The following is a 27,413-nucleotide window of genomic DNA, read 5'->3' on the forward strand; positions in this document are numbered from 1 at the left end:
AGTCATCCTTACTGCCCTGCTGCGGAGCGTACCAGGTAGTCCTCCATGACTGCCCCACCATGGAGCCACCTCCCCCACTAGAAGCATGCATGCCAATGTCCACCCACTGTGTATGGAGGCCTCTCTGCCACCGGTGGCCGCCCTGCCATGGAAGCCCCAGGGCAGCGATGCTGATGCTGTGGCTGCTGTGGTAGGCACTTGGTAGTGCGGCCTATGCGGATGCAATGCCTGGATGCAGGGGCTGCCGCCATGGTGCAGGAATGGGCACTCAAGGTCTACAGTCGATGCCACGGGCAAGGGGTGGAAGGGGCACAGGGACACAGGAGTTTGCAAGGATGTGACTGCCTTGGGAGGGTTGGGGGGGGGTGAGGGACCTGTGTGGGTGGACCTGTTATTTTCAGGACATGTCATATTTTGGGGAAAACATAGTAAACCTGATATTGATATACATGATTGTTTTTAAGTAGTATACAATATTTCAATGTTCCATTTTAATGCCAATGATATTATTAAGCATACGTAGTAATACCATCTTCCAACCTCTAATCTTTCTATCTAATTATTACATATTCTATTACATAAAAATTATACAGTATCTGCTAATATTCCCCCTATTTCTTATTTCTACCTCTATTCTAACTTCTAGTCAGGACATCATTACTAATCCTAGTGTTAATATAGTTGTCTATATTAAGACATAGTCCTTCATTATTTGGTTGATCAAAGTCATACCTACTAATGCCATCTTTCACCCCCCAATCTTTTCATCTAACTATTGTTTTATATAAAGGTGTGCATACTTTTTTCTACCTCTATTCTAGTTTTTAATCAGGCCATTATTATATTAGAAAAAAGCACAAAGGTGTGCATACTTTTTTCTACCTCTATTCTAGTTTTTAATCAGGCCATTATTATATTAGAAAAAAGAAAAAAATAATTCACTTCTATCCTCATCTCTTGCCTGTTTTAATACTTTAATTCTTACGTTTTTGCGTTGCTTCCCATACTCCTGTCTTGGATCTTTGTTTCTATCAGCATCTGTATCTTCACCATTCAGTCTGAATAGTTCTCGCATCTCTAGCCTCCTAAGCTGCCAGGTCTCCAGAGTGTCCACCCAAACCCCTATCTCCCTTTCACAAGTATCTTACAGGTTATCCGACTCCATTTTTAAATTTCTTAAAGTACTTTTCCCTTGGTTTATTTCATCAGTCATTATTATCTTTATTGTCTTTTCCTTTCCATCTTCTTGCTTTGTTTGCTGGTTTGTCTGTTCTATTTTCCTCCATTGTTTCTGCTGTCTCCTCTCTTTCCTGGGCTCTTTGATCTTCATTCATTATCAGTTGTAGCATATTTTCTATTTTCTCATTTATGTCTTGCACTAGGTTCTTGTATCGCTCTGTGATTCTTTGTCATAGTACCCCTAATGCTTTGAAACATCAACACCATTTCTCTTGAAATCTCACTCATTTCCCCCTGATGGAGCATCTTGTCTTATTTTAATAAGTCCCGCTCTTACTCAAGTCCAAAAACAATATATTCAAGTCCAATGTTGCTCCTCGGAAAGTCCAATAATCACATCTCAGGACTATTAATCAGTTCCATTTAAGGAGTCCAGGCAGTTTCCACAAATCAAGAGTCACTTTACTTAAGAGTCTTCCTTATTCTCACAATAGAGACTCCAGTAATCATAAAGTAGATAGTTATAAAACAGTAAGTATCACCACAGTCCACCAAGTGAATGTTGTTTATTTCTCTTATCAATAATTTTCTTAGTCTTATAGGGATATGGTATATTTTCCATTCACCAGTGGATGGCAGCCTCAGCTTAGGTTTCAGCATTTTTTCAAGTCTGATAAATTGATTAATCCAAATTTAGTTCAATTTATGGAAGCAAAGTTGGCTATTCAAGTAGATTCAAGTAGATAGTTCCAGCATTTTGTAATGCCTTTCCAAAACAATGCCTATCCAGTTTAAACATCCAATTTTCTTTGTTTTAAAGGTCTTTAGCTTTTCTCCCCTTAGTTCCTTTCTTCCGACTCTAGGATTTTTCTCTCTGTTTGTTCGCCACTTTAAGAAATAGTTCTAAGAATCTCTTTTCCTGGATTTTCCTCTTTTTTTCCTTTTAAGTTTATGATCTAAATAAAAAAGGAACCTTCTCACCCAGCTTCAGTCACTGTTCATCTACACTGCTCCTGCAAATTTCTTTGTTGCCTCGGCTATCCCAGCTTCATGACAGCCATGATGGCTGCCTCTTCTCCACTTTTCTTCACCACCCCTACAGGGTGGCTTTAGCTCCTTTCGGAGCCCTCCAATGGGGAGAACTCAGTGTGGGAGCACAGAGACCCACTCTTCATGTCCTATCTCACTGTGACATCAGCCAGAAGTCCCAAGAGCAAAGATTTTTTTTACAAAAAAAACTATAAAAGTGTGCCTCTTTTGAAATACCATATTTCTCCTTGCAGTGGATGATGAACATTATAAAAAAAAAGGAAGAAAAGACAATAACACATTATGGAGATATACTATAGATTGACATCCAAAACAATTTAAGCTTTACATGTTTTAGCACTATTGCTCCCTCACATCCACCCCCTAATGACTGTTGAAAAATCCTACACAACTGTAGTCTTTCAGGAATGCAGCTATTTTTGGGGAATACCAAGAATGTCAGAGTCCATACATTTTCTTGTTTCTGTTGATCCTCAAAAGAGCAATGAGGATAAACAGGGTCAGTAGGAAAGGCACATTTTGCTGAATCTCCTTCCCAGCATCAGTGCTCACTGATATACATAAGGGCACAAGTAAAGCCACTGCTACAAGTTGAAACTGGGGACAATTCTTGTCATCTCTCTGAGAACTGCAGGGAAAGTAGGTTGGAGAATCCTCCAAGAACAGCCACAATGCAACAGGGTCACACATGGAACCAAAACTGCTATATTTGCTAGGAATATATTTGCAAAGTCTAGCCAAAACAATCAGAATGGCAGGCACAATCAAGATGACAGTCACAGCAAAAAGATGGTGAGAACCCTGGAAGCTAAATTCCACACAAACCAGTTGAAGGAACTTGGTATGATTAGCCTTAAGAAGAGAAAGCTGAGGGGCTGCCATCCAAAATTCGAAGGGTCAACACAGAAAAACACATGATTTATTCTCCAGAATAAATTTAATAAATAATTTTAAAACTACCAACTCTTTGATAGGCCTACTATGGCTGCCAAGTTGATTTATTTTTTTTGCCACATCTTGAAATTATTCCTGATACTTATTTCCATATTTTCCTTGCCATAGCTCTTAATTTATGCCCTGCTCTGGATAATAGGATCTCTCTTTTTTCGTCTTAAGGATTTGGAACTTTGATAGCTGTTTTTACTGAGTTTTCACTTATCTCTATTTTCCCTTTTTCTTTTATAAATAATTTTTGGTAGGTTTATCCAGTACCTTTTCCAATCTCTCCCCCCCCCCACTTTATTCTAATTTGTTTCTTTGGGATGAAGATTGTGTTTACATCACACTTTTGATATAAGAGCAAAAAAATACTGCTATGCCAAACATTTTCTTTGACAAATAATATGATAATTCTTTTTTTTTCTTATTATTATTTTTGTAGAGTTGAAACTATGCCCATGAAAAAGTAAGAAAGCTTTATTAATCATATGGCATGTAAAGTGGAAGTGATTGTGATTTTGTTTTTTTATGGACTTTTGGCATTTTCAAACATAACATATTTGGATTGTTGATTCCCCCCCACACACACTCTATATCACTGCCTTTTTGATCTTCATACATAGCTATAAAATTGTAGCTTCGAAATATCTCGACATTGTACATTCTGTAAAATTCCCTTCATAGGGAATTTCATAGAGTTCACAGGTTAATCATTTCAAATAATGCCCTTTTTAAATTACCTTCTTGTAACTGCAATTTGAATTAAATTGCATTTTATCATTAACCCACACCTTTCCTCGTGTATTTATTTTATTATAGTTTGGAAAATGGTAATATTGGTTATCATAAAGAGCAATTATATGGTATACACAATCCAGTTATGACAAGGTAAACCAAGTTTAAAACGGTCCATCTTTTAAGTTTTATTAGTATTTCTTGTATTATTCATATACATTTCTGCGCATTTTAAAGTCAATATCTTTTCTTTTTGCATGATTTTTTCCTTGACTTTGTTTTTTCACATTATATCCTATAAAATATAATTTTAATAGTGAAATTGGTTTCATTACTTAACAACTGCTCTTATTTTAAACAATTATTTTCAAAACATTTGTTTGAAGTTGAAAAGCATTGCAAATATTTCTTTACAAAAAAACAAGCCATAGTCATTTGAATTATATATAAATTAAATAGCAGTGTACATATACCATTATTTTATTTTAAAAACCTATATAATTTAAAAATAAAGCTATACATGTATACACACACACACAAACACAAACATATAAATAACAAAGAGCAAAACTGTAGGAAATATTAAGATAAATATTAAAAACAAAACAAGGAAATAAAAATACATTAGTTCCTAAATTATATTTACCATATAAAAGCCCATGTATAAATAAGTAGACACTAGACTATAAAAGTTATATTTCTTCTCTTATTTCCATATTATGATGCAATTTTTAAACAAGGAATTAAACTAGACAGGATCATATTATCCTGGCACATAACCCAGTTGATTCCAAGGCTGAGAGTTGACAAATTTCATGGTAGCCAACAATTAGTCTAGGATACCATTATTCTTTGATGAGCATCTGATCAGGCTTCTTGCCACAGTCCAATGGCAATATATCATAAATGCTTAATAGAGTGGAAGATTCCAAACTTTTGGAATATATTTTAAGAAAACATTAACTTTTTTTAACCTTAAGTCCCTTCTAGTTTCCCCTAGCAACAATGACTAACCAATTGCAATATCTCTAACATGTGCCCCAAAATTCCTCCAGCATTGATGTGCTGAGAACCAGCTTTTGGAAGTAAAGCAAAGTTCCACAAGAATATTTCCTAAGGGGAAAGATTGAAAAACAGAAAAAGCCAATTTTGGACAATTTTGCAGTTAGATGCTAATTTGTAAAATTGAGGAAGTCTGTCCAGAATTCTTCAAACTCCAAATCTACTTCCCTCACAAATCATCAGTATTTCTAATTTTAAAAATTAATAGACATTGAAAACCCATAAGTGTAAACTTGTCCTCCGTACGGATATTGACATGGAAATCTGTTGAAAACATGTTAGAAAATCACTTAGCATTCTTTCAAGCATCCATTTCCTTTCATCTTTCTATAGTCAAAAATCATATCATGGACATCTGTGCTGAAGAATCTTTGGGGCACATTGGGGAGATATTGCAAAGATCAGCTCTTGAACTCCTTTCCCCTAATTCTTCATACCAGAGCTTTATAATCTTCACTCTCTTTCCCTAGTCATTCCTTATCTTCTTTTCCAATCTGCATGTTGTCAATTCTTAGTGGATTGCCGTGTTTCCTCGAAAATAAGACAGGGTCTTATTTACTTTTGATCCCTGAAATCAATGGTGGCCTTATTTTTGGGGAGGTCTTATTATTTTTGAGATGCAGGAGGCAGCAAATGTGGACAACTCATGGCTGCTGCTGTGTTGTAATATTTTTGGGGAGGGCTTATTTTCAGGGGGGGCTTATTTTTAGCACATGTGCTCAAAAGCCCAATTGGGCTTATTATCCGGTGAGATCTTATTTTCAGGGAAACAGGGTATAAAAAGCTTTATATTTTTGTTCAAAAAAAAGCTGTGACCTCAATGCCCTGGTGCCTTCTGTGATCACAAAAGCATGACCTCATTGTGGCTGCATTTCCAACCTAGGAAAAAGAATAAAACTGGGTAATAAAAGCACCTTTTTACTCTTCAGTTTCTCTATTGTTCCTGACTTACCATATTTATGTAGTTATCACCACACAGATTTATATTTTTGTGGATTTCCCCTCTCTTAGCTCTGTGGAACAGTGGTAACTCAGCTTGGAGCTATTAACCGTAAGTTACATAGCTTATTTATCTGTTTACATTTTGATGGCCTTAAAAGGTGGACATCTGGGTTCATGTAAATGTTAACATAGATGAAAATGTTGAGGGGCTAGACTTTCCAAATGGTTTTCAACTTTTGAAAGTGGTGGCCCTTTTCACTTGTGAGTGCATTTTCATTTCATATGAGTGTATGTGCATGATGGAGCTCATGCACCAGATGTCCTCCATCTGGTGCATGACCTCCAGATGGAGGAAGAAGACAGTGTCTTTGAATTTACCTTCCTGTTGGAGGGGCATTGGGAGGATGACAATGACAATGAGGATGATCTTCTCCACAGCCCTAGACTCTCCAGCCCATCTTTAGACCTGCTTTTTTTGCGTTGGCTTTGTCTGCTATGTCAACTTTGGCCCTAGACCAGTGTTTCTCAACCTTGGCAACTTGAAGATGTCCGGACTTCAACTCCCAGAATTCCCCAGCCAGCATTTGCTGGCTGGGAAATTCTGGGAGTTGAAGTCCAGACATCTTCAAGTTGCCAAGGTTGAGAAACACTGCCCTAGACAGTTCAGTTTTGAGAGAGGGAGGGAGGGAGGGAGGGAGAGAGAGAGAGAGAGAGAGAGAGAGATCCTGCTGATGGACGGACAGACAGCTGGATAAGCCTAGGCCTCTTGGTATATATTTTTTTCAATCTTCTGTTATATTAGAAAGATTAAAATTCCCCCTCAGAGGCACCAGTTGTCATGGAGACCTCTGCCATTTTCCCTATTCCTAACTAAACATGGCTCTACCCCAGTCCAGTTATGCTCATGTTTCCACCATCACTGAAAAGTGATTTCACCTCTGTTCTCTTGTAATGGGACAATCCTGAAAACTCTGAATTTTGTCTTCTGACTTTCTTTTCAGCTTCTGGAAACAACAGTTTCTCCTCAAGGAAAGCACAGCAGAACCATTGTGTTTGAAGACAGCACAGCAAACTAATCTTGCATTTAAAAAAAGAATGACTGAATCTTTGCTCATAAAGTGAAGGCAGGTTAATGGCAATTGGGCCACCTCGTCTCATTTTTTGCTGCCAAGAAACCATTAAATCCTATCTGTTTCATAAAATTATTTTCATTTATTTTCTTGTACCATATAAATGAAATGATACAAGTCTAAGTGGATATGGTCCTCATTTTATTTTATTTTTGCTTCACCTGAATAGTTTGTTCAAAATGAATTAGATTCTTCTTAAACTATCCAATGATGTTTGTACGCTATATAAAAATATGTTTACATGAAAAATGCATTTGAATACGGAGGCTTTTGTACCTGAGTTTTTTACAGCTGTTTCCGAACAGACTTTTAAGCAATATTTGTTATCTTTCATAAGTAACCTGCTCAGTGATCAGAATTTCTCTGGTGCTGTTAAAAATGAAGGGGGGAAAAAGCAACTATGGAACTATGCATACTGTCTTGTGTTGTTTTCATAAATATGAATGTAAATGAAGGATAATATTACTTTTTCTGAATTCTTATCTAAGGCAGTATTCTTATTTTAACTGAAACATATATCTATGTGAGGAGAGCAAAGTATGGCTGACTTGTCTGTCTCTGAACATACAGATAGACAAATAAGCAGTGGGGATCTTTTGTAACATGAGAAGTGATATTCCCAAAAAATCTATCTGAAGCTTCAGTAGAGTGATTAGATCCACCAGAAGACAACCACTGATTCATTTCAGTGAAATATCTATATATTGTAAATCTCCACTATGTTCAAAATGTGAATGTCTGATTCTCTCAATCACAGAAGCTGTGTTAAGCTGAAATTTGTGATACCATGTTTCCCTGAAAATAAGCCCTATCCCAAAAATAAGTCCTACCATGTTTTTGTGCATGTGCCCAATATAAACCCTACCCCCCAAAATAAGCCCTACTTCAGCGCCTGTTCAACCAACTGGCTGCCCATTCCATCTGATTGCTTGACTGCGAGGCAAGGCAGGGGGTAGCTCCCCCACATGCCTTGCACCAGCTTCCCTCAGGGCCTGCAGCCAGGCCATCTATGCCCCGATATCTGCTGTGCCTCATGGTGGGGGCTCTGCCAGCCCCGTCCAGCAGGGCCTTGTGTGGCTGGCGGCCCACTTCTTCTACTTGCTTGTGCGGCCACAACAGAGCAGGGTGCTGAGTGATGTGTTGGTGCTGTGGCTATGAGGCAAGGCAGGTGTCAGGGTGTAGATGGCCTGGTAAGCCAGAGGACACAGGGAAGCTCCAACCCCCACCTTGCCTTGTGGCCATGACATCACCACATCATTCGGCCTCCTGCTCCATTGTGGCCATGCAAGCAAGCAGAAGAAGTATGCCGGCAACCACACAAGGTCCTGGATGGTGCTGCTGGAGCTGCCACCACAAGGTGAGGCTAGTGTTGAGGTGTGGGTAGCCTGGCTGTAGAGGTCCTAAGGTAAGCTGGTGCAAGGTGTGTGGGCAGCTCCATCTCCTGCCTCACAGAAGCTCAGCTTCCTGTCCCACCACGAGCAAGCAGAAGAAGTGGACCTCCCATGTATTCTTAAAGTACATTGGAGGGGGAAGTAAGACATCCCTTGAAAATAAGTCCTTATTTTGGAGCCGAAAAGTGCTTATTTTGGAGCCGAAAAGAAACTAAGTTTGGGTCTTATTTTTGGGAAAACACAGTATTTAAAGGAAAAGCTTCAGAAAATCTAAGAGCTGCTTTGTAGTGGCCCACATTGCCAAAGGTGTGACTCTTATTTTCCGGTGTGTAAAGTAATGAACTGATACAACATTGTTTTCGAACAATGGAATGGAGTATGAATGATTTGTACAATTATGAAGAGGAGACAGTACTATTAAATGACAATTGCAGAAAGAACATGAAGAAATATTGTGATATATGCTAATAATACTGAGAATGTATTCCTATATGTACAATCATTCATTTTGGAGGGCCACCAGATTTTCCAAGCTGGATTTGAATTTTAAGAAGAATAATTCTAAGTTACTTAAAGATTGGACAGTTAATATGCACCCATCATTTAATTATGTAATCTGTGCAATCAGAGTAAACCATGTGATTAAATACCACGGTTTAAAAATGGATTGTATTCCATTGACTGTAGAATGTTTTTCAATAGTAGGACAATTTTTAATATAATTTTTATCCAGTATGTAGAATATTTAAGAGGGTTGGGTGTATCTGTTAGGGATGTGTGAGTGTGAGTGAGTGAGTGTGTGTGTGTGTGTGTGTGTGTGTTCAATATTGTAGATTTAACACATTCTTTTTAATCTGACAATGTCTTTCAATCATTTAAATAAAGTCTTGATATTTATTTCAAATGGAAAAAGTTGGTAAACAAGATTAAAACTTGGTTGTGTATCAGAGATACTGTAAATGGATTCTGTTTAAGCAACTTGTTCCACTTGTGCTAGTGGGCATTTGGCATCCATAATAAACTATGATGGCATGTGTGAAATTATTGATCCTGCTCAATTATGACATGCATCAGAAGAAGTCAGCATGTGTGAAGGAATGGGGTGCCTTCCTAGCTTCATTATTGCTTTCTCTTCCCATTTTAGAAAGTCTGTTGAAAGAAGGGAGCAGCATCCAGGGAGCCCGAGATGAAGAAATGACCAATTACCAAGAATAATCTAAAGTATTAGGGGCAGATTCTGGCCCAAGATTCTGATATAGAATATGTCTAAGGACAAATAACAGCATAGCTGCCCTTACTACTGAGACAGTGGTGGGATTCAAATAATTTAACAACTGGTTCTCTGCCCTAATGAGCATCTGGGTAGGTGGGGCTCGGTGGTCATGTGACTGGGTGGGCATGGCCAACTCAAGGTCACTCAGGTCGATGGGTGATTCGCCTTAGTTGTTACAATGTAATAAGGGCTAAGCGGAGAGGCAGTTTCTGTAAGCAGGTCAATAAAGATTAGGCTAGAAACAACACTAGAATGTTTCCTTCCTGCCTTCCTTACAGGATTGGCCCTGTAAAGTGGGGAAAAAAACAAAAGGAGATTTCTTCCAACAATCGGTTCTCTGAACTACTTAGAAAGTTACCAACTGGTTCTCCCGAATAGGTGCGAACTGGCTGAATCCCACCACTGTACTGAGCTGAACAGCAATTTGGAATATGGTTTCATATGAAATCTCCAATAATATCTTGGTAGTTGGTAGATTTAATGGAATATGCATATATAACATGTAACCCAATCCCCAATACTTGATTGGGATAAAGAATTAAATTCCACATGGCCAGTACAAGCTCTGTGAAAGAAGAACATGCATTTGTAACATATACAGAGAAAAGACTGGCTCAGGTTGGAGTAGTAAAGAAAAAGAGAGCTTTAAGTCCAATGCCAATCTGAATTTAAAATTTGAACTCACATGCAACAGCAGAAGGAATTTCATAATGAAGGCACTGAATACCAAAATGATATAAGCAACCACAGGATCTGAAAAGGGCAAGAGGCTTCCTAGAAAGGTTTTTAGAAAATAAAATTGTGTAAAATAAAAGTAAATCATAACCACTGCTATCACCCAGTGGGGATCTTTTATCCCAATTTTTTCATTTCTATTTTTAAAAAGTGCTAACTAACAAAACGCAATGGTAAAGTAGGTCAACAAGATTGGAGAATTCTTAAAATCCTTCACCTTAGCTCCCTTCTTGAAGGCTGAAGCAGTTCATTCTTAAAGCCGGCATTTTTGTTTTTTTCACATTGAAAATAAATGGTCCCTTGCTTCTGAGGCAGATGAGGAAGTCCCAAGAACTTGTCTCCTCTGACCAGTAGATGGTACTACAACCACAGGAAAAATAACCCACTTCAATGCAAGCTACTTCTCCCAACAGATGAGCAACTGAGGTAAACTGAAAACAACCAATCACTCCATGTCTCATTCTGTTTGCAATTGCAGAGAACTATCTGCTTCCTCAGCAACTAATCATTACAACAAATTATTCTCCAAAGCATCAGAGGACAGCAGGACAAGAAATACTGGTTGGAAATGAATCAAAGAGAAAATCAACCTGGAATTAAGGAGAAACTTCCTAACAGTGAGGACAATTAACCAGTGGAACAGTTTATCTCCAGAAATCATGGATGCTCCATCACTGGAGGTTTTAAAGAAGGGACTGGATAGTCACTTGTCTGATATGGTATAGGTTCTCCTGCTTGCCAATTGACGTTATCAAAAGCTTTCTGTGCATCCAAGAACAACAAAGCCATTTGTTTTCCAGGGTGCTCATAACATTCCAGTGTGTTTAAGATCATTCTCATATTATTTTTTAAATCTGTCTTTTTGGTAAGAATCCATTCTGATCTGAATGTATAAATTCATTCAGATACCGTTTTAGTCTCTCTGCTATTATCGATGTGTATATTTTATAGTCTGCATTCAATAATGATATTGGCCTATAGATCTTTATGTATGTTAGATCTGAGTCATCTTTTGAGATAAATGTAATATTTGCCTCCATCCATGAGTTCGGGGTTTTTGCTTCCAGTAATCCTTCATTGTAGATTTCAACCATCACTGGGCTTAATACCCCTTTTAATTTTTTATAAAATTCTACCGGTAGTCCATCCGGCCATGGTGTTTTATTATTTTTCTGTCTCTTGATCGCTTCTGTCACTTCCAGCCATAGTTATGCATTGGTTTACCATAACTTTATCTGGTACCTTTGGGAGGTCCGTCTGTTCCAAATATTGTTGTATTTTATTTTCTAAAATTTCCTCCTTATCGTATAATTTCTCATAGCATTCTTTTATGATAGCTTTTTTCTCCTTGTTTTGGTAATGAAGTGTACCTTTCTCATCACTTAGACAGTGTATCAGTTTCTTTCCCCTTTCTTTTTTTCAACTTATAGGCCATCTACCAGGATTGTTTGTATTCTCAAAAAAGTTTTGTTTTACACTTTTAATTTTGAGTGCCAATTCTTCTTTCTTCAATAAGTTCATTTTATGCTTTATTATATCTATTTGATCTTTCAATTCCATTTTTTGTAGATCTCGTTGTAATTCTAATTTCAGTCTTTTACATTCCTCTAATATAATCTTATTTTGTTTCTTTTTGTTGTTTTTCTTCCCCATGTATGCTATGGGACAACTTGACATCATATCTAGAGTTAAATACCAATGATACATCATCTTACAGAAATTTTCTTTTAAGTTATAGTTTAATGTAAATTTAAAAACTTTATTCCACATATTTCCCCATTGTTCAAGAATTACATTATCCAAAGTTCCTTGCCGACTGAATCATACAATGCTTGTTCATTTTCCAGATTTAAATTCAATAACATTCAATAAACTTTAGCAATAATATGTTCATCACTACCACACAATAGGATTTCCAATTTATTTTTGAATTGACTCTTTGATTAGACTCTTTTTGTCTAATTTAAATCTTTCAGTTGTAAATATGTAAACCAATGGCAGACATGACCTTCTGATTCTAAGCTTCTTAGATTTGAGGGTAAGGTGACCCAAGTTAAAAGATATTATTTTACCATAAGTCCACTAGTTTGGCCTTGTCACCATTTCTTTTCTTTAAAAAAGCTTCCTGTGGAGAAACCCAAAGAGGCACCTTCATGGAAAACCTTGTTTTAAATTTATTCCAAACTCTCAAAATAGCCCATCTGACAAAATGGTTGTTGAAATCCTTATGTTAACTTTATCATACCATAGATAAAACTCTGTAAGCCAAATCTTAATTCATGACCTTCTAAATCCAATAGCCTCTTATTCTGGAAAGTTCACCCATTCTTTTAGCCAGACCAAACAGCAGGTACAATTTCAAATCTGATAGATCCAAACTCTTCTTTCCTTAGCATCTTGCAGTAGTCTACATCTAATTCTTGGTTTTTTCCCTTGCTATATAGCAATAGCACTTAGACTAATATACTGCTTTACAGTGCTTTACAGCCCTCTCTAAGCAGTTTACAGAATCAGCATATTGCCCCCAACAATTTGGCTCCTCATTTTACCCACCTTGGCTGAGCCAACGTTGAGTCTGGTGAGATTTGAACTGCCAGATTGCAGTCAGCTGGAAGTCAGCAGAAGTAGCTGCTTTAAAATGTCCCTCTCCGATTGTTTAAATGGAAGTATTGCAAGTATTGGTAGCTTCTGAAACAAAAAAGCATCTTTAGTAAGACATTTTATTTACAGAGATTCTACCCAGTAATGTTAACTGCAATTTATCCCATCTTAATAAATCTTTTTTAATGTCATTCCAGAGAGGTACATAATTGTTTTGGAGCAGGTTTGTGTTTGTTAATATAACCCCCAAATATTTCACCTTTTTTCTACCCTAAAACCAGACTTTTTAACCAATATGTCAAGCCTGCCTCCATTCAAAACCCAAGGGGAAAATCCCTCAACTCCATTGAAATAGAGAAGAGGTACTTTTACTGAGTTTGAAATGACAGCTGTGAAACCAAGGCAAAATCTGATTCAAAGCTCGTAAAAGTTACGGATTGAAAGTTTCCTCAAATCCGTTCCCCCAGGGTCCAATGCTGAGGGTCCAATCAGTGTCCAGTATTATGTTGTGTTCATCTTCATGTATTTCATCCATCTGGAGTCCTAGGACGATTGGCCTTGACAAGGTGTAATCAACTCCACTCAGCAGCACAATAATTCTTGAGAGCAAACTTTCCTTCCTCTTACATGGGACTTCACCTCACCAGCTCACTTCCTCACCCAAATACTATGCCCCCTCTCCCCATTACTATGGCAGCCGATAGCAAGCATGCAGCAAACTTGAACCCCATGCTGAAGATCTGGCTGACATTTGGCCCTCCTGCAGAAGAATACAGAGAGTAACATACAGTACAAGTTAGTAGAGGAACATTACAGTTTATCAGGATATATTTTGTGAAACAATTGAAGGAGTTTGGGAGCCTGAATGTTCTGAGAGTCCACCCATTCAGATTGTGAAAGAGGAAAGTGTTTCTGGGCCAACAACTACTGTATTTTTCCCTCTATGTTTCCTGAAATCTAGGATTTCTTTGATTTCAAAGTGTTGTTCCCCTTCTATGAGGAGGGGAACTGGGGGCAAGTTAACATGAAATACTGTGTGGATCTGCCTAAGGGTTTTGGGCACCTCTAACTGTACAATGATTGGGTTTAGCCCTTTTCTTGTCAGCCTGTTTCTTATGGTCCTGATGTGCTTCATTCAGTGCCTTACGTGTGACCAGCCAAGAGTGTTGTAGCTGTTCAATCCACTCCACTAAGGAGAGGATCTGAGGCTTCCCCTGAGGCAGTTCTGGTATGGGGATGAAATCCTGAGCAGAAGGAACTTTAAATGGGCTGAAGCCAATACTACTATGTATTGAGTTATTGTAAGCGACCTCTGTGAATGGCAACAGGTTGTCCTGCTGGTAATTTATGTAGCATCTAAAGCAGTGTTTTTCAACCACTGTGCCGCGGCACACTAGTGTGCCGTGACATAGTGTAAGGTGTGCCGTGGGAAAAACACTTTATATATAGTCAATATAGGCACAGAGTTAAATTTTTTTAACATTTTCTAATGGTGGTGTGCCTCGTGATTTTTTTCATGAAAAAAGTGTGCCTTTGCACAAAAAATGTTGAAAAACACTGATCTAAAGTACTGTTCCAGAACCGAGTTAGCACATTCACTGGTCCCATTAGTTTGGGGGTGGGTGGGAAGAGCTCAAATCCTAGGTGGAGCCTAACAACTTCAGGAATTCCCACCAGAATTGGGAGGTGAATTGTACCCCCCCCCCATCTGAAATATTGTGGTCAGGAATGCCATGTAACCTATACCCATGTTGGACAAATAGTTTAGCAAGTGTTTTAGCAGAGGGCATTTTGGGGTAGAGTACAAAATGCACCTGCTTGTAAAATAATTCCGCAATCATCCAAATGACCATATTCCTCTCCACTCTTGGGTAATTCAATAATAAAATCCATAGATATTTCTTCCATGGGGTGCTAGGATTGCCAACATTCTGGAGGAGTCCAGCAGGCTTCCCTGGGGGCCTCTTAGCAGCAGCCATATTCCTGGAAAATAAGGAAATCTACAGTCTAGAAAAAACCCTGAGTGCGTAGATATTCAGTTATCTTGTCACTACAAACTATCTTTCATGACCTTAAGTCTAAACACTTAGATTATAGCATCTCAGAATGAAACAGTTTAAGATTGATCAGCAGCCTATTAGCCTTTAAAAGAAAATTTGTACAGAAAAGAAATTGCTGGTAATAAGCTACAATATTGCAATTCCCTTGAGCACTAGAAGTGAAAAGCTGAAGTTTTAATCAAAGCCAATGGTATCTCGTTGGTTCTACATTTTCTGTGTCTGAAGGTTGTAGCAGAGACCTTTGATCTACAAGGTTGCTCCTATCTTTTTATCATAGGCAACAATTCAAGTTATGCTAAAGTTGTACAACTTCATGATAAGGTTTCTGTCACTGTTGTAGACAACCTAGAAACTATTTTGTCTATCACTGCTTTCCAGATAAATTCATCTGTGATCATGTTCTATTTACAAGCCAAGTTGGGTGAAAGTTTGCCAGAGCATGGGGTTTCCCTTTTAATGTATTCCTGCCCAACATATCAGAAGTCAAATGACAAAAAAGGATGGTTGCAATACCTCCAGTATATAATTTGTGTGTTTTTATTGCTGTTCTTCTTTAATGTATCTTGAACTCCATCTGGTAGCCAAACACAAATCTTTCATTGTTTGGAAATTGATTTGATGGTGCTTGACCCTACAGGGCACCCATATTCCAGTGTCTCTCATTCTGGGGGAAAAGGTGCATCCTGACAAGCCACACTCCATTTTGTAACATTCTGAGATAATAAAAACATCAAGAAGAATCCAGCTATGTCTGTGACACATGTTCTTCTGAAGACAAATCTACATCCCATACATAGTGTTCTGACCCCCCTCGTCCTACACCAAAGCATGCCGAGACAAAGATACTTCAAGGATTTATTAACACAGAGATAAGACCTTGGCAGCAATCCAGCACAGTCCAGACGTTGGCAGCAATCCAGCACAGACTAAGCTTGGTAGCAATCCAGCCTGCCAAGCTAGCCACGAGAGTTCTCCAGCTCTAATGAATACGTTGACTCCTGCAATGAGCGTGTGCACAATCATTCCTTTTATTGTCAGCCTCTGCTTTGCTGCTGCTTCGGCTGCCATTGAAACGGGGAGGGAGAGCATGGTATTTGGGAGGGGTTTACTAATTGTGCTGGAGGAAGATTCTGGAGTTCTGCTGCCTGTCGGACTGCGCATGCGGAGGAGGTTCCCGCCAAGGCTAACGGCACCGACATTCCATCTTGGTGATGCCTTTCGAAGTTATCTCACACCTGACACTTGGGAGAATTATGATTGGACTGCAACTGGGATGCCAAGGGGTGGGGAATGGATTATTTTATATATCACTCGCTTTCACGCCTAATTAATCAGTCTTCGCTTTGCTACGCTTCTAATCATTTATAATTAGTAAAAGTGCACTTGATTTCTATCAATGGACTCTCGTGGTTTTCTTTCCTAATTATTCAATGAAGAGGTGCTGACATTTATAGTCTTGAGAGGAGCCTAATTACCACCAGCTGAGTGCAATTATCTCCTGTAACTGCATAACTGTTCCTTACGCCTATTAGCTCTCCGTTGCCGGGCATCCAGGAACAACTCCCTTGTCTCCTCCCCACTGCTCCAATGCATGCCATCGGGATCACACTCCCTTGTCTCCTCCCCATTGCTCCAAGGCTCAGGCGCCTCCTGGTGACCAACCAGCCTCTCTGAGCCTTGCTCAGGGTCGGAACCCTGTCCAGGGTCGGAACCCTGTCCAGGGTCGGAACCCTGTCCAGGGTCCTCCACATTCTCCAGAGCCGACTCATAGGGCCCCTTGCTGCCGGAGTCTGGTGGCAGATCCAACGGCTCCTGCTGGGCCACAACACATAGCATTGCTGTTTCACCTTATCTTGTTGTTTAATAAAGTATCAAGATTTACATTTATAGTCTGGCTTATTAAAGCAGTGTTTCTCAACCTTGGCGACTTTAAGTCCTGTGGACTTCAACTCCCAGAATTCCCCAGCCAGCTATGCTGGCTGGGGGATTCTGGGAGTTGAAGTCCATAGGATTTAAAGTCGCCAAGGTTGAGAAACACTGTATTAAAGGATAGGAGGGTTTAGCTGCATGTCAAGCGCCACACAGGTTGATGATTATAAAAAGTCTTTTTTTCCCCTTCCTCAGGAAATTGAGATAGAACCAGCGGTGGGATTCACTTACCTTCCCTACCGGTTTGCAAATGTAAGTGCACGGGGAAGGTCATGCATTACATCAGGGAAGGTGAGTGAAGCCTCCCACACGGGTGGGTTCCAGCAGCCACTACTGCCAGTTCGCCTGTGGTCATGCAGCACATGTGCATGCGCAGTACTATGAAATTGCTTCTGTGCATGCGCAGAAGCCAAAGCAAGATGGTACCGCCTATGGCGCTGCTAGAAGAACTGGTTCAGGGACGTGGCAGGCCTGGGTTGCTGCTAGTTCCAGAGACCCAGGCCGCCAAACCAGTCCGAATTGGTAGGAACCCACCATTGCTCCCGTAGTAGCCACTACCGGTTCACCCAAACCGGAGAGAACCAGCTGATAGAACTGTATGAAGAGGGAAGGTGTTTTAAATTTCACAGAAACCCAATGGAAAGGGTAAAGGAGCTGTGTGGATGTGCCCCATGATCAAGACAGAGTTCCAGTAAATATAAAGATGGTGTGCAGCATCTGTCTCGGGTTGGATTAGATGACCATTTCCAACTCTGTTATTTTATTCTATGAAATGGGGCAATGAGTCACATTAGCAAGAGAGGACAGCAAAATGTTTTTGTCTTATAGTGTGCCCTGGGGATGAGATTAAGCTTCTGGCATCTGTCCTCTATCTTGCATTTTAAATGCAATTAGGTTGCTGTTGGCCAACCTTGCCTGGTTTCCAGCAATGTCAGGCAGTCGTTGACAAGTCCTTCATTCAGTTGGCTCCTGGGATGACTATGGACTTTGCTATCACTTTTCTTGCTCATCTTCCAGATTCTGCTACCCTCAAGCTTACTCTCTTCATTCTTTCTAAATTCATTTTGGGGAGAGAAAATTAATGACTCGCTTGCCTGGTCTTGTTTATAGAACAGTACTTACATATCATATCAGGTTTCCATAGCAGAAATGCTATGCTGTTCACAGACAAGCACACTGATTGTATGAAGAGCCAAATGTTTCAACCCAGCACACTGTGTTATTTTTTTTTACATTTCCTCCACCCCTACTTTTTTCTTCTTGAATAACAAATAATTTTATTTTTTTTGTTTTCATTAAATAATTAAATTGGCAGAGTTGTCAGCTGTTATCATAATTGGTTTAAAATTTACCATTTATTAATTCTTATCTTACCTGAATCACACTCTGTTCATTGCTGGAAGGGCAGAGTGCTGCAGGAGGCCGTGGAGGATGGAAATGGGCCAGGCAAGGGCCACCCGGAGCCTTTGTGTGGCCCGTTTTTGGCCAGGACAGTGCTGCTGGAGGCCGTGGAGCAGAGGTGGGTTCCTACCAGTTTGCACCATTTTGGTAGAACCGGTTCGTCAAATCTACCGAACCGGTTAGAAGAGGTTCCACCAGTGCACCCGGAAAGCAGGCCACACCTACAGAAGAGGTTCCAAAAATTTTTGAAACCCACCACTGACACACACACACACACACACACACACAGACTCACAGAGAGAGAGAGAGAGAGAAAGAAAAGAAGAAATAAATAAATAAATAAAGAAAAAAGAAAAAGTGAGAGAGAGATGAAAAAAAGGAAAAAGGGACAGAGAGACAAAAGGAAGGAAAGAGAGAGAGAGAGAGAGAGAGAGAGAGAAAACACATGGCCGGCAAGCCACTCCCACCAGGTCACATGGCTGGCAAGCCACTCCCACAAAGGAGGCGTAGGTTCAAAAAAATTTTGAAGCCCACCACTGCCGTAGAGGCCAAAAACAGGCTGTGGTGGTGGAGGGTACCCAGGGCCTCCACGTGGTCCATTTTCAGCTAGCAGAGTGCTGCAGGAGGCTGTGGAAGCTAAAAACGGGTCGTACAGGGGCTGCCAAGGGGCCTCTGGACATCCAGTTTTCGGCTGGCAGAGTGCTGCAGGAGGACTGGCTTGGACTGGATTAAAATTATGTGGCCTCAAGTAAGTGCCTGATCTGGATAGAAAACAAGCATCATCCTATGTTAATACTACAGTTTAATGCCAGATTTTACATACTTTAGGTCCATTTAGTCTACAATCAACAATCAATTCTGTATTCTATATTATGTATTCTATTCTGAATCTATAATTGGCAGCCATTTCTATTTACTTTCCTGGAAATTTACCTCTGGTGTTAGATCTTGTATTATCATGTTATTTATGCATGATAATTTTTCTGCCTGGAAAAGCAATTTACTATTAAACAATGGGGTATAAATTTAGAAATAAAATGTTTAGTGGAATATGAAGAATAAGTAATAAATGTTTGCCATTAGAAGAGATAGGAAAATCGTTATAGCAAAGAACTGTAGAAAGAAAGAAGGGGAAAAACGCATCTTGAGCCTGTATCAAACACGCATCATGGTGACACCTCCTTGGCCACACCCACCATGGCCACGCCTACCATTACCACACTCAATTCCATCCCCTCTTCTCTGGCCCTCCAAGGTCAAACACATCCCTGATGCGCCCCTCAATTAAATAGAGTTTGACACCCCTGTCTTAGAGCAAAAGTCCAGGAGCAGTTTCCAAGTAGAAACAAAACTAGATACCATATTTTTCGGAGTATAAGACGCACCAAGGTTTTAAAGAGGCAAATTTGGAAAAAAAAAGGTTTTGCACTCTGCAAACCTCCCAAAAATGGCAAGTTTTTCACAAAAACAGGCCCTTTCCCCCCCTCCCAAAAAGGCATGAATAGCCTTTAGGGAGCTTGCAGAGGACCCCCCCAATGAGCAAAAAATGGGCAGTTTTTCATGAAAGTGGGCCCGTTTTTGTCAAAAAAAATTGCATGCATAGCCTTTAGGAGGCTTATAGAGTACCCCTGGGGGCTGGGGGGGGCAAAATTGAGCAAAAAAGGCCTGTTCTTCACTCATCTCTGCCCTCTCCAGCCCCCAGGAGCTCTCTGAAAGCCTTCTATAGGTTCTGCATGGCCATTTTGGTGAAGGGGTGGGGCTTCAGGAGGCAAAAAATGCTGTATTCAGTGTATAAGATGCACCCAGATTTTCAGCCTCTTTTCTTGAGGGAAAAAGGTGCGTCTTATACTCTGAAAAATATGGTATTTTTTCTGTTTGCTTAAAACAGTCAATTTTGTAATCCATGCTTATCCACTCTTCCATTGTATTTTTCCATCTTTGTGCATACAGGTTTCTCATTGATGTCTTCATATATTATAATAAAATTCCATTTTCAAGATCTTTGTCCAGCAAATGTAAAAGAAAAGCATCTGATTTCAATTTTATGTATATTTTAATAAATCTTTTCAATTAGAGTAAAAATCTGGTTGAAATATTTCACAGGTTCAGTCACAGTCCACCAGAGACGATAAAATAAAATACCCTCTTTGCAGTTGCATTTCAAACATACACTCTAAACTCTTTTATACATTTTTGGACAATTTTCAAGGCATTAGATTTCAAGGATATATTTTGTCTTATAAACATTTTCTTCTTTCAAATTATAATTCAATATGAATTTCAATATATTCATTCACATGTTTTGCCATTGTTTAATCATTATAACCAACAATTTACATTATTATAACGGTAATCAAATTATTACATTGGGATCATACAATCTGCTATATATTCATATATACATACAATCTGCTGTATATTCTATATATTCTAAATTTAACAACAATTTATAAATCTTAGCAATAATGTGTATATCACTGGTGCACAATGCAGTTTCATACTTAAAATCACGGCTTTTCTAAATCCCTATCTTCTCAGGCAATTGATCCTTAAGCCAAAACATATCCCAAGACAGCAAGAAAGCTTTCCAAAGAAAGAGGTATCTGAAAGTTAAACTTGCAATATCTCTATACTCTCTAGAGGGCTGCTTGCACTGCATCTCTTCTTGTATTGGCAGGTCCCAAACCAGAACAATCCATCTTCTATAAGGTTCATTTTTTCTTGCCTTTCCTTTAAACACTGATGGTTTTTCCCATAACAGCAATCTTACAAAGTAGATAGGCTGAGAGAATGGGCTGCTGGCTCAGTGACTTTCTGTGACTAAAGATGGATTTGAACTGGGCAAGGAGCTAACCTGTATGCATAATTATTTAAGAACATATAACAGAGAGTCTCGGCCACCAGCAAATATTGAGAAAGGTGGTGAGAAGATATTCTAGAAGATTCTTTCCAAGCAGGGATGAAATGCTCTGAAGTCTGTTACTGGTTCATTTCGTGTGCGCATAAGTGCCAAATGTGCACTTCACGTGCATGCACACTGCAGGTTCTAAGTCTGCAAAGGTAAGTAGACAGTGACCGGGGGGGGGGGGGGGAGACAGCTGTGCCGCATGATTTAGATTTGCTAGAAAGCAGGAACTTTTAAAAAACTTTTTTAAAGCATTTTTTTACTATTGGTAAAAAATGCTTTAAAAAAAGTTTTTTAACAGTTCCAACGATCCAGCTGTGTGACAATCAGCTGTGCCACAACTGTAACTGTAACTTTTAAAAACTTTTTTAAACTACCAGTTCAGGCAAACTGGTAGCATTTTTTACTAGTGGTTTGGGTGAACCTGCCCGAACGGATAGCATTTCACCCCTGCCTCCAAGTCTTGTTTTGAGATGATTTCCTGAAATGGAAAAAGAATTGGGATGTTCACTGTGATCTGATTTTTTTTCCTGGCAGTTTCATTTCTCAATAGCTTACTAAGTTAGGACATCTTCACTCATAAGTCAGGGCAGGTTTTCTAGAAGCTATAAGACATAGACTGAATGGAAAGCCTATCATCATATGTACAGTATGATGGTTCTAGCTGTTCCCTTCACTACAAGAAGAATGACCCAAAAAGGGCTGCGAAAGGGAATACCAAGAAGGAAAATATGTGGATATAGGAGTATTATAAATTCTTCCAAAACATGATAAGATTCTTACATGAACCTTAGCATGACACAATAGCTTATTTGTAATGGTATGTGAGAAAGACCTTAGAAGACTGGACCAAGAGAAACTGCCAAGGGAATGGTCAGATAACAGGCAGCATAGCCCACAGCTATATAATGGGTGAGGCAAGAGGCTCAGAAGACACCTCCCCTAGTTTCTCAGGTTGCAAAAGATATGGAGCGGACTTTGGATATGGATTTTATGTGTGGAAGATTCTGCAAGTGTAGATTTTCAATAAAGTACAATTATTTCATATGGTTGTGATTTTTATCTAGTTTATTCCATGAGGCCAACATCAATCTTGCAAGTATGAAAATCCAGTTGTTCCCCCCATCTCCTTTACAAACTGAGAAGCTAAGGAGGATCCTTCTTGAATCTCTTGCCCCACCCACTATCTAGCTGAGGCTATGCTCTCTATTATCTGATCACTTCGCAGATCTCTTTGCCCAGTGTTCCAAGGCTTTTTCCACATACCATTACATCCTTGGGGGAGATGAAAAATTAAATTTCTACAAAGTAAGAACCAGTGACGTGCGGTGAGATTTATGGCTGGTGAAGCACTGACACAGTGGTGGATTTCAAATTTTTTTAGACTTGTGGACTTCAACTCCCCAAATTCCACAGTCAGGCATGCTCAGTTCCGATTTAAAGCGACAGCATTTGTTTTTCTCCTTTGTGAAAAAGTTTCCTTCATTCTTTTTCTTCTCCCTCCTCCTCCTTCCTCCCTCCCTCCCTCCCCCCTCTCTCAAACAGACACACGCACACAGAGAAGTTGGATTGGATATATTTTCCAATGGCTTGAAAGCAGCTCCTCTGCCATACCCCCCCAATTCCCCTGCTGCCTTCCCCAAACACCTTCATGTTGCCTTTTCAAACTTATAATCAGTGAAGCTGGGTTTATATAGTTTTATCCAGAGGTGTGTGTGTGTGTGTGTGTGTGTGTGTGTGTGTTTGAAAAGGCAACGTGGCTCTGCCTGCAATCAAACTACACTTGGGGAGGGATCTACACTTGAGGATGAAGTTTCAATTCCTCCCCCTCCCTCCGACCCACACGTACCTTTTCCAGCTGTTTCAGAGAGGATTTCAACTCTGTTCTTGCCTGTCATCATGAAAAGAAAAAAAATGTAAAAGGAAAAAGGCAAGAGCTGAGGTCAGGCTGAGCTAGTTGCTGCCAGAGTCACCGTGGATGACTCTGCTTAACTGCCTCTGCCTCTAAAAAAGCGCCCTCTACAGGAGGAGGCAGGAGAACGACATGCCTCACCTACATCAGGAATTTTTAGGATTTTAACCCTTGCTTAACTTTGCTTGAGTGATCATAAAACGCCTAAAGTCAGACTAGATGAGGCATGTTGTTCTCCTGCCTCCTCCTGTAGAGGGCGCTTTTAGAGGCTTTTTTAAACAGTTAAGCAGAGTCATCCACGGTGACTCTGGCAGCAACTAGCTCAGCCTGACCTCAGCTCTTGCTTTTTTCCTTTTACATTTTTTTTCTTTTCATGATGACAGTGGTGAGGCTCTGCCTCCCCTGACTGCACGTTCCTGGTAAAAACAAGAGATAAGGAAATGGCTGCAGAAATCAACTCTGCTTCTGAAAACACCACTACCAGCACAAGACCTTAAACTCAAACACATGTGTTGTGGAATTAGCTGGTCTCTCAAAGATTTTGGCCAGTGGAGAACTTTGAGCAGAAGCCATAGTCACCATAGGGAAGCTGTTGCTTGTTTGTAAAATGGCTGCCAAGATGGCTGAGCCAGACAAGACCAGGAGGTGCAGCCTGGGAAGAAAGTTATCTCCATCACCAGTGTGTCCATAGACATGACACAGGAACTCTCAGACAAAAGATTTTGTTCGTTGTGGTCTACTAAAGTTCATGGTAAGCCAGTTGATATATTCACTATAGCCTTTAAGCTTTTATTTCTGGGCCACTGTCTAGCTTTTTTTTTGACAATTTGCCCAGATTAAAAGACCTCAGCACTGAAGGCAAAGTCTATTTCTGTGTTCAATCAGTGTTGCTACAAGGTGATTGGCAGGAGAAAGCAAATTCCAGTGCAATGAATGGGACTTCTGTTCATTATATTAGGAAAGGTGATGACAAGGACTTAGCTGCACTCCGTGGCTCATGGTATCACTTTATCTTTCTATCCATCGGCAAACCCTTTCCTGCTCTGAACTTGCCATTATCCATTGGAAGTTTCCACTCTCAGCCTCAGGCAGGGCATGGGGGAGCTTATTATACATTGTCTCTTTCTCAAATCTACACCTTTCACTGCATTGTACTCACCTGTTTTTTCTACTGTTGCAAATTTGATTTGGCCTGTTCCAGAAGGTGTGTCTTGGTAAGTGAGTAAACCACACAAATCTGCTACCATGAAGCTATAGGATTCTGGAGTCATGTAGGTGTGTCTCTTGAGTATATAAATAAGGAGAAATGTGCCATACTTCAGAGGCATGCCAGCGTGATTTTTATAAGACAGCAAAAGGTATGTATAATTGTGCTTTTTTTATCAGCAGTGAAAAACTGCTCAGAACTGCAAGATTAGATTTCTTGCTTGTCTTCTGAAGACCAAACTAGATATTACATGTAGTTATTTATTTCTGGGCTGTTCTTGACAGCTATCCCCAACCAGACATTGCTTCATCCATTCCTCACCATCTCTCTTTCTGTAAAAGTTACCAAGTCAATTTTCCCCTGCCCTTAGAACAGAAAGGTATAGTATATTTTCCCCAACAAGAAGGAAACAGTAGGGATTTCTGTGGGTGGATAGTTAGTAGGAAAGTATTAAAAGTATTGAGTCTCCATCATGTCAGCTCCTGATTGCAGCTTCCAAGACTTCTTATCAGTAATTTATGGTAACCAACACAAGTATATCAAGATGAACTTTGTCTCTTTGTAATAAATCTGTGGGACTGTAGCATAACATAAAATACCTGAATTCCAATGCATTTGTGCATTGCAGGTCCCTTGAGAATGCATTGTGTTATTTAATCCCAAGTAGGTCGGCGTAAGATTGCAATCTTAATATCTGTGCAGATTCAATTCTTTCAAGCCTGTGGACTGAAGATTGTGGTATTAGATTTCCGTCTTCAGCAAGGCAGAAAAGTTGAGTTGCAGAAAGTCAATTTGCAATCTGCCTTACCAGAAGTCAGACTGTGGATCCTCTGATGAAATAGACCAAATCCTCTGATGAAATAGAGAGTCTTCCCACTAAATAGTATTCACTTTGTGATGTGAATGAATTGGTTTACTGTACTTAGTAAAAAGTAGTTTGAAATTGATTGAGTTCACTTATGTGCTTTTCACATATATCAAAAATGTGGCAGGTTGATTGCAGGAGATTTTGTTCCGTGATCTGAATTGTCAGAACCAGAAAGGAATAAGGAAGATGTGACTCATGACTGAGATGATTACTTTAAAATAAGAAGAGTGGAGAGTTGCAGGGTTCTTTTTAAATAGAATTCTCCAATGCTATGGAATCATTAACTCTGTTTAAAGGTATATTTGCTGTTTTATCAGCCTTTTCTCTCTGGAACTCATAATAACCCTGCCACATGAGATTTATTCCACAATGAGAGTTTCACATTAGCTGACAATCTAATTGAATCCCTGCTAAAGATGCTGTAAGCAAAACAGCAGCAAAATAGATTTTGCTAGTTGTTGATTATCTTCTTGGTCATATTATTCTTTTTACATTTTTAACATTTCTCCATTTCTCTAGGGTCCGATATCCCTACTTTTGGCAATTATTTAGCTGCTAAAGAATTGATATGGTTATAAATACTTTCCTTCAAATGATGTTTCTTCAGTTCCTTTCAGTAGAAAGCAGTTGTAATCGGCACAATTTCATCTAACCCTATTCACTTGCTGATGATTATCTGCTTGAATAGAGATTATGAAGAAAAAAACAACGTGTAATGTACACCATGCTCAAATGTCATCCAACTTCAGCACCAGATTAGTAATGGAGGTCACCAAATTCATATGAATTAACCCTTCAGATTGTCCCATGTATCTCCACTTAGAAACATTGTGATCATGCTATGTTCCTTGTAAGGAGGAATACTTTTACCATTTATCTTAAGTAGTCTTAAGAGTTCGTGCTCAAAAATATCATTAGGAGCAGCAGTGGTATCGTCCTATTTTACAACCTTTTGCTGATAATAGATAATTGATTATTTTAGGGCATGTCTAGCATACATAAAAGTAGATGCATATCTTTACAAGGGATTTTTATTTCTAAAACAGGTTTAAAAAAGCACTAGGAAACATGAAGACCAAACATTTTGCTCTGCTGTGTATCCTCATGATGTTCTGTCAAATGCTGCAAGCTGACAGTGAAACAGTGAAAGAGAGAAAAAGAGAGAAACCAAATAATGGCAGAGCGGGAAGAGCCCAGGCTGGACCTAATAAGAATGCCAAGGGCCAAAGAAACAGAGGACAACGAGGTTCTCCCACAAAAGGGAAGTTTACAACTAAAGAGAAGGCTGAATGTTCCTGGACTATAAATGAGAAAGAGACCGCTCTGCTAAAGGTAGACTGCAAAAAGGGGGAAGATGCTTTCTCCTGTGCTTTTTCTGGCAGCCCTTCTACCTGCCCACAGTATGCAGAAAAGCAGAAGGCCTTCTGGAAAGAAATCACTCGATCTCTAAAGAAGCAGAAGAATCTCTGCAAGGACCCCAAAACTCTTTTAAAATCTAAAGTCTGTAAGACTGGGCCACCTACTGCCCATCTTAGAATGCTTATGGACGCCAAGCCAGAGACACCAATACCCAAACAGCCAGAGAAAGAATCCAGTGATTGTGTGGAAGATATTGATTATGTGGATCAGAAAAAGGTGGCTGAAGAATACTGCTCCGAGACGTGGCAAAATCTTTGCTACTTCATCATTTCAATGGTACAAGATAAAAAGTGCAGTTAGAAATGGAAGGGAGGTGGACCAAAGGCCTTGAGTTATTATGGGCACAACTATCTCGCAAACAATATCAAGAGCAAACAATCTGAATTTTTCTCTGGTGCATCCAGTCAAACTCCACTTGTGAAAGTAAATGCAATGGGTTTTGTTCTTTTTCTAAAAAAAAAAATGTGACTGTAACTGTTATTCCTCTCCACTGTCACCCAATCCTTCCTTCCTCTGTGTAACTTGGGAGAAAAGTATCAAATGAAAGGGATAAATCTGATGGAAGGGTTGCCAGCAATTGTTTTCTGTGTAGCAATTTTGCATAATATGCATATTTTTATTAGGCCAATTTGATGTTTGCACATCAGTGCCCAAGATGTCTAAGAACACTTTATC

General features: G+C 39.5%; 2 protein-coding genes across 3 annotated transcripts in view; both read left to right on the forward strand.

The window, feature by feature from the left end:
* PROM1 (prominin 1) overlaps nucleotides 1-8,203 on the forward strand; it is a 119,786-nt gene extending 111,583 nt beyond the window's left edge. Inside the window, exons 23-25 of one of the 2 annotated variants that reach the window (XM_087724627.1) lie at nucleotides 3,611-3,634; nucleotides 5,977-6,016; nucleotides 6,909-8,203. In XM_087724627.1, coding sequence (XP_087580753.1) covers nucleotides 3,611-3,634; nucleotides 5,977-5,995 — 43 coding nt within the window. In that variant the 3' untranslated portion in view covers nucleotides 5,996-6,016; nucleotides 6,909-8,203. Of the gene's footprint in view, nucleotides 1-3,610; nucleotides 3,635-3,987; nucleotides 4,538-5,976; nucleotides 6,017-6,908 lie in introns of those variants that run through there. The other variant, XM_087724628.1, reaches the window with a different exon arrangement.
* A 16,306-nt stretch (nucleotides 8,204-24,509) lies between these two features.
* LOC106543892 (fibroblast growth factor-binding protein 1-like) lies at nucleotides 24,510-27,322 on the forward strand. Its single transcript, XM_014059998.2, has 2 exons — nucleotides 24,510-24,602; nucleotides 26,366-27,322. The coding sequence occupies exon 2, from the start codon at nucleotides 26,388-26,390 to the stop codon at nucleotides 27,036-27,038; it is 651 nt and encodes a 216-aa protein (XP_013915473.2). The 5' UTR covers nucleotides 24,510-24,602; nucleotides 26,366-26,387; the 3' UTR covers nucleotides 27,039-27,322.
* Nucleotides 27,323-27,413: the final 91 nt, after the last annotated feature.

Source organism: Thamnophis sirtalis, unplaced genomic scaffold, assembly GCF_051295495.1.
Source record: "Thamnophis sirtalis isolate CommonGarterSnake01/CBP01778 unplaced genomic scaffold, rThaSir2_p1.2 scaffold_10, whole genome shotgun sequence".
NCBI classification, from domain to species: Eukaryota; Metazoa; Chordata; class Lepidosauria; order Squamata; family Natricidae; genus Thamnophis; species Thamnophis sirtalis.

What these genes read in the sequence shown, in the direction of transcription:
- LOC106543892 (XM_014059998.2), top strand. Translation starts at nt 26,388, where the DNA reads ATGAAGACCAAACATTTTGCTCTGCTGTGTATCCTCATGATGTTCTGT.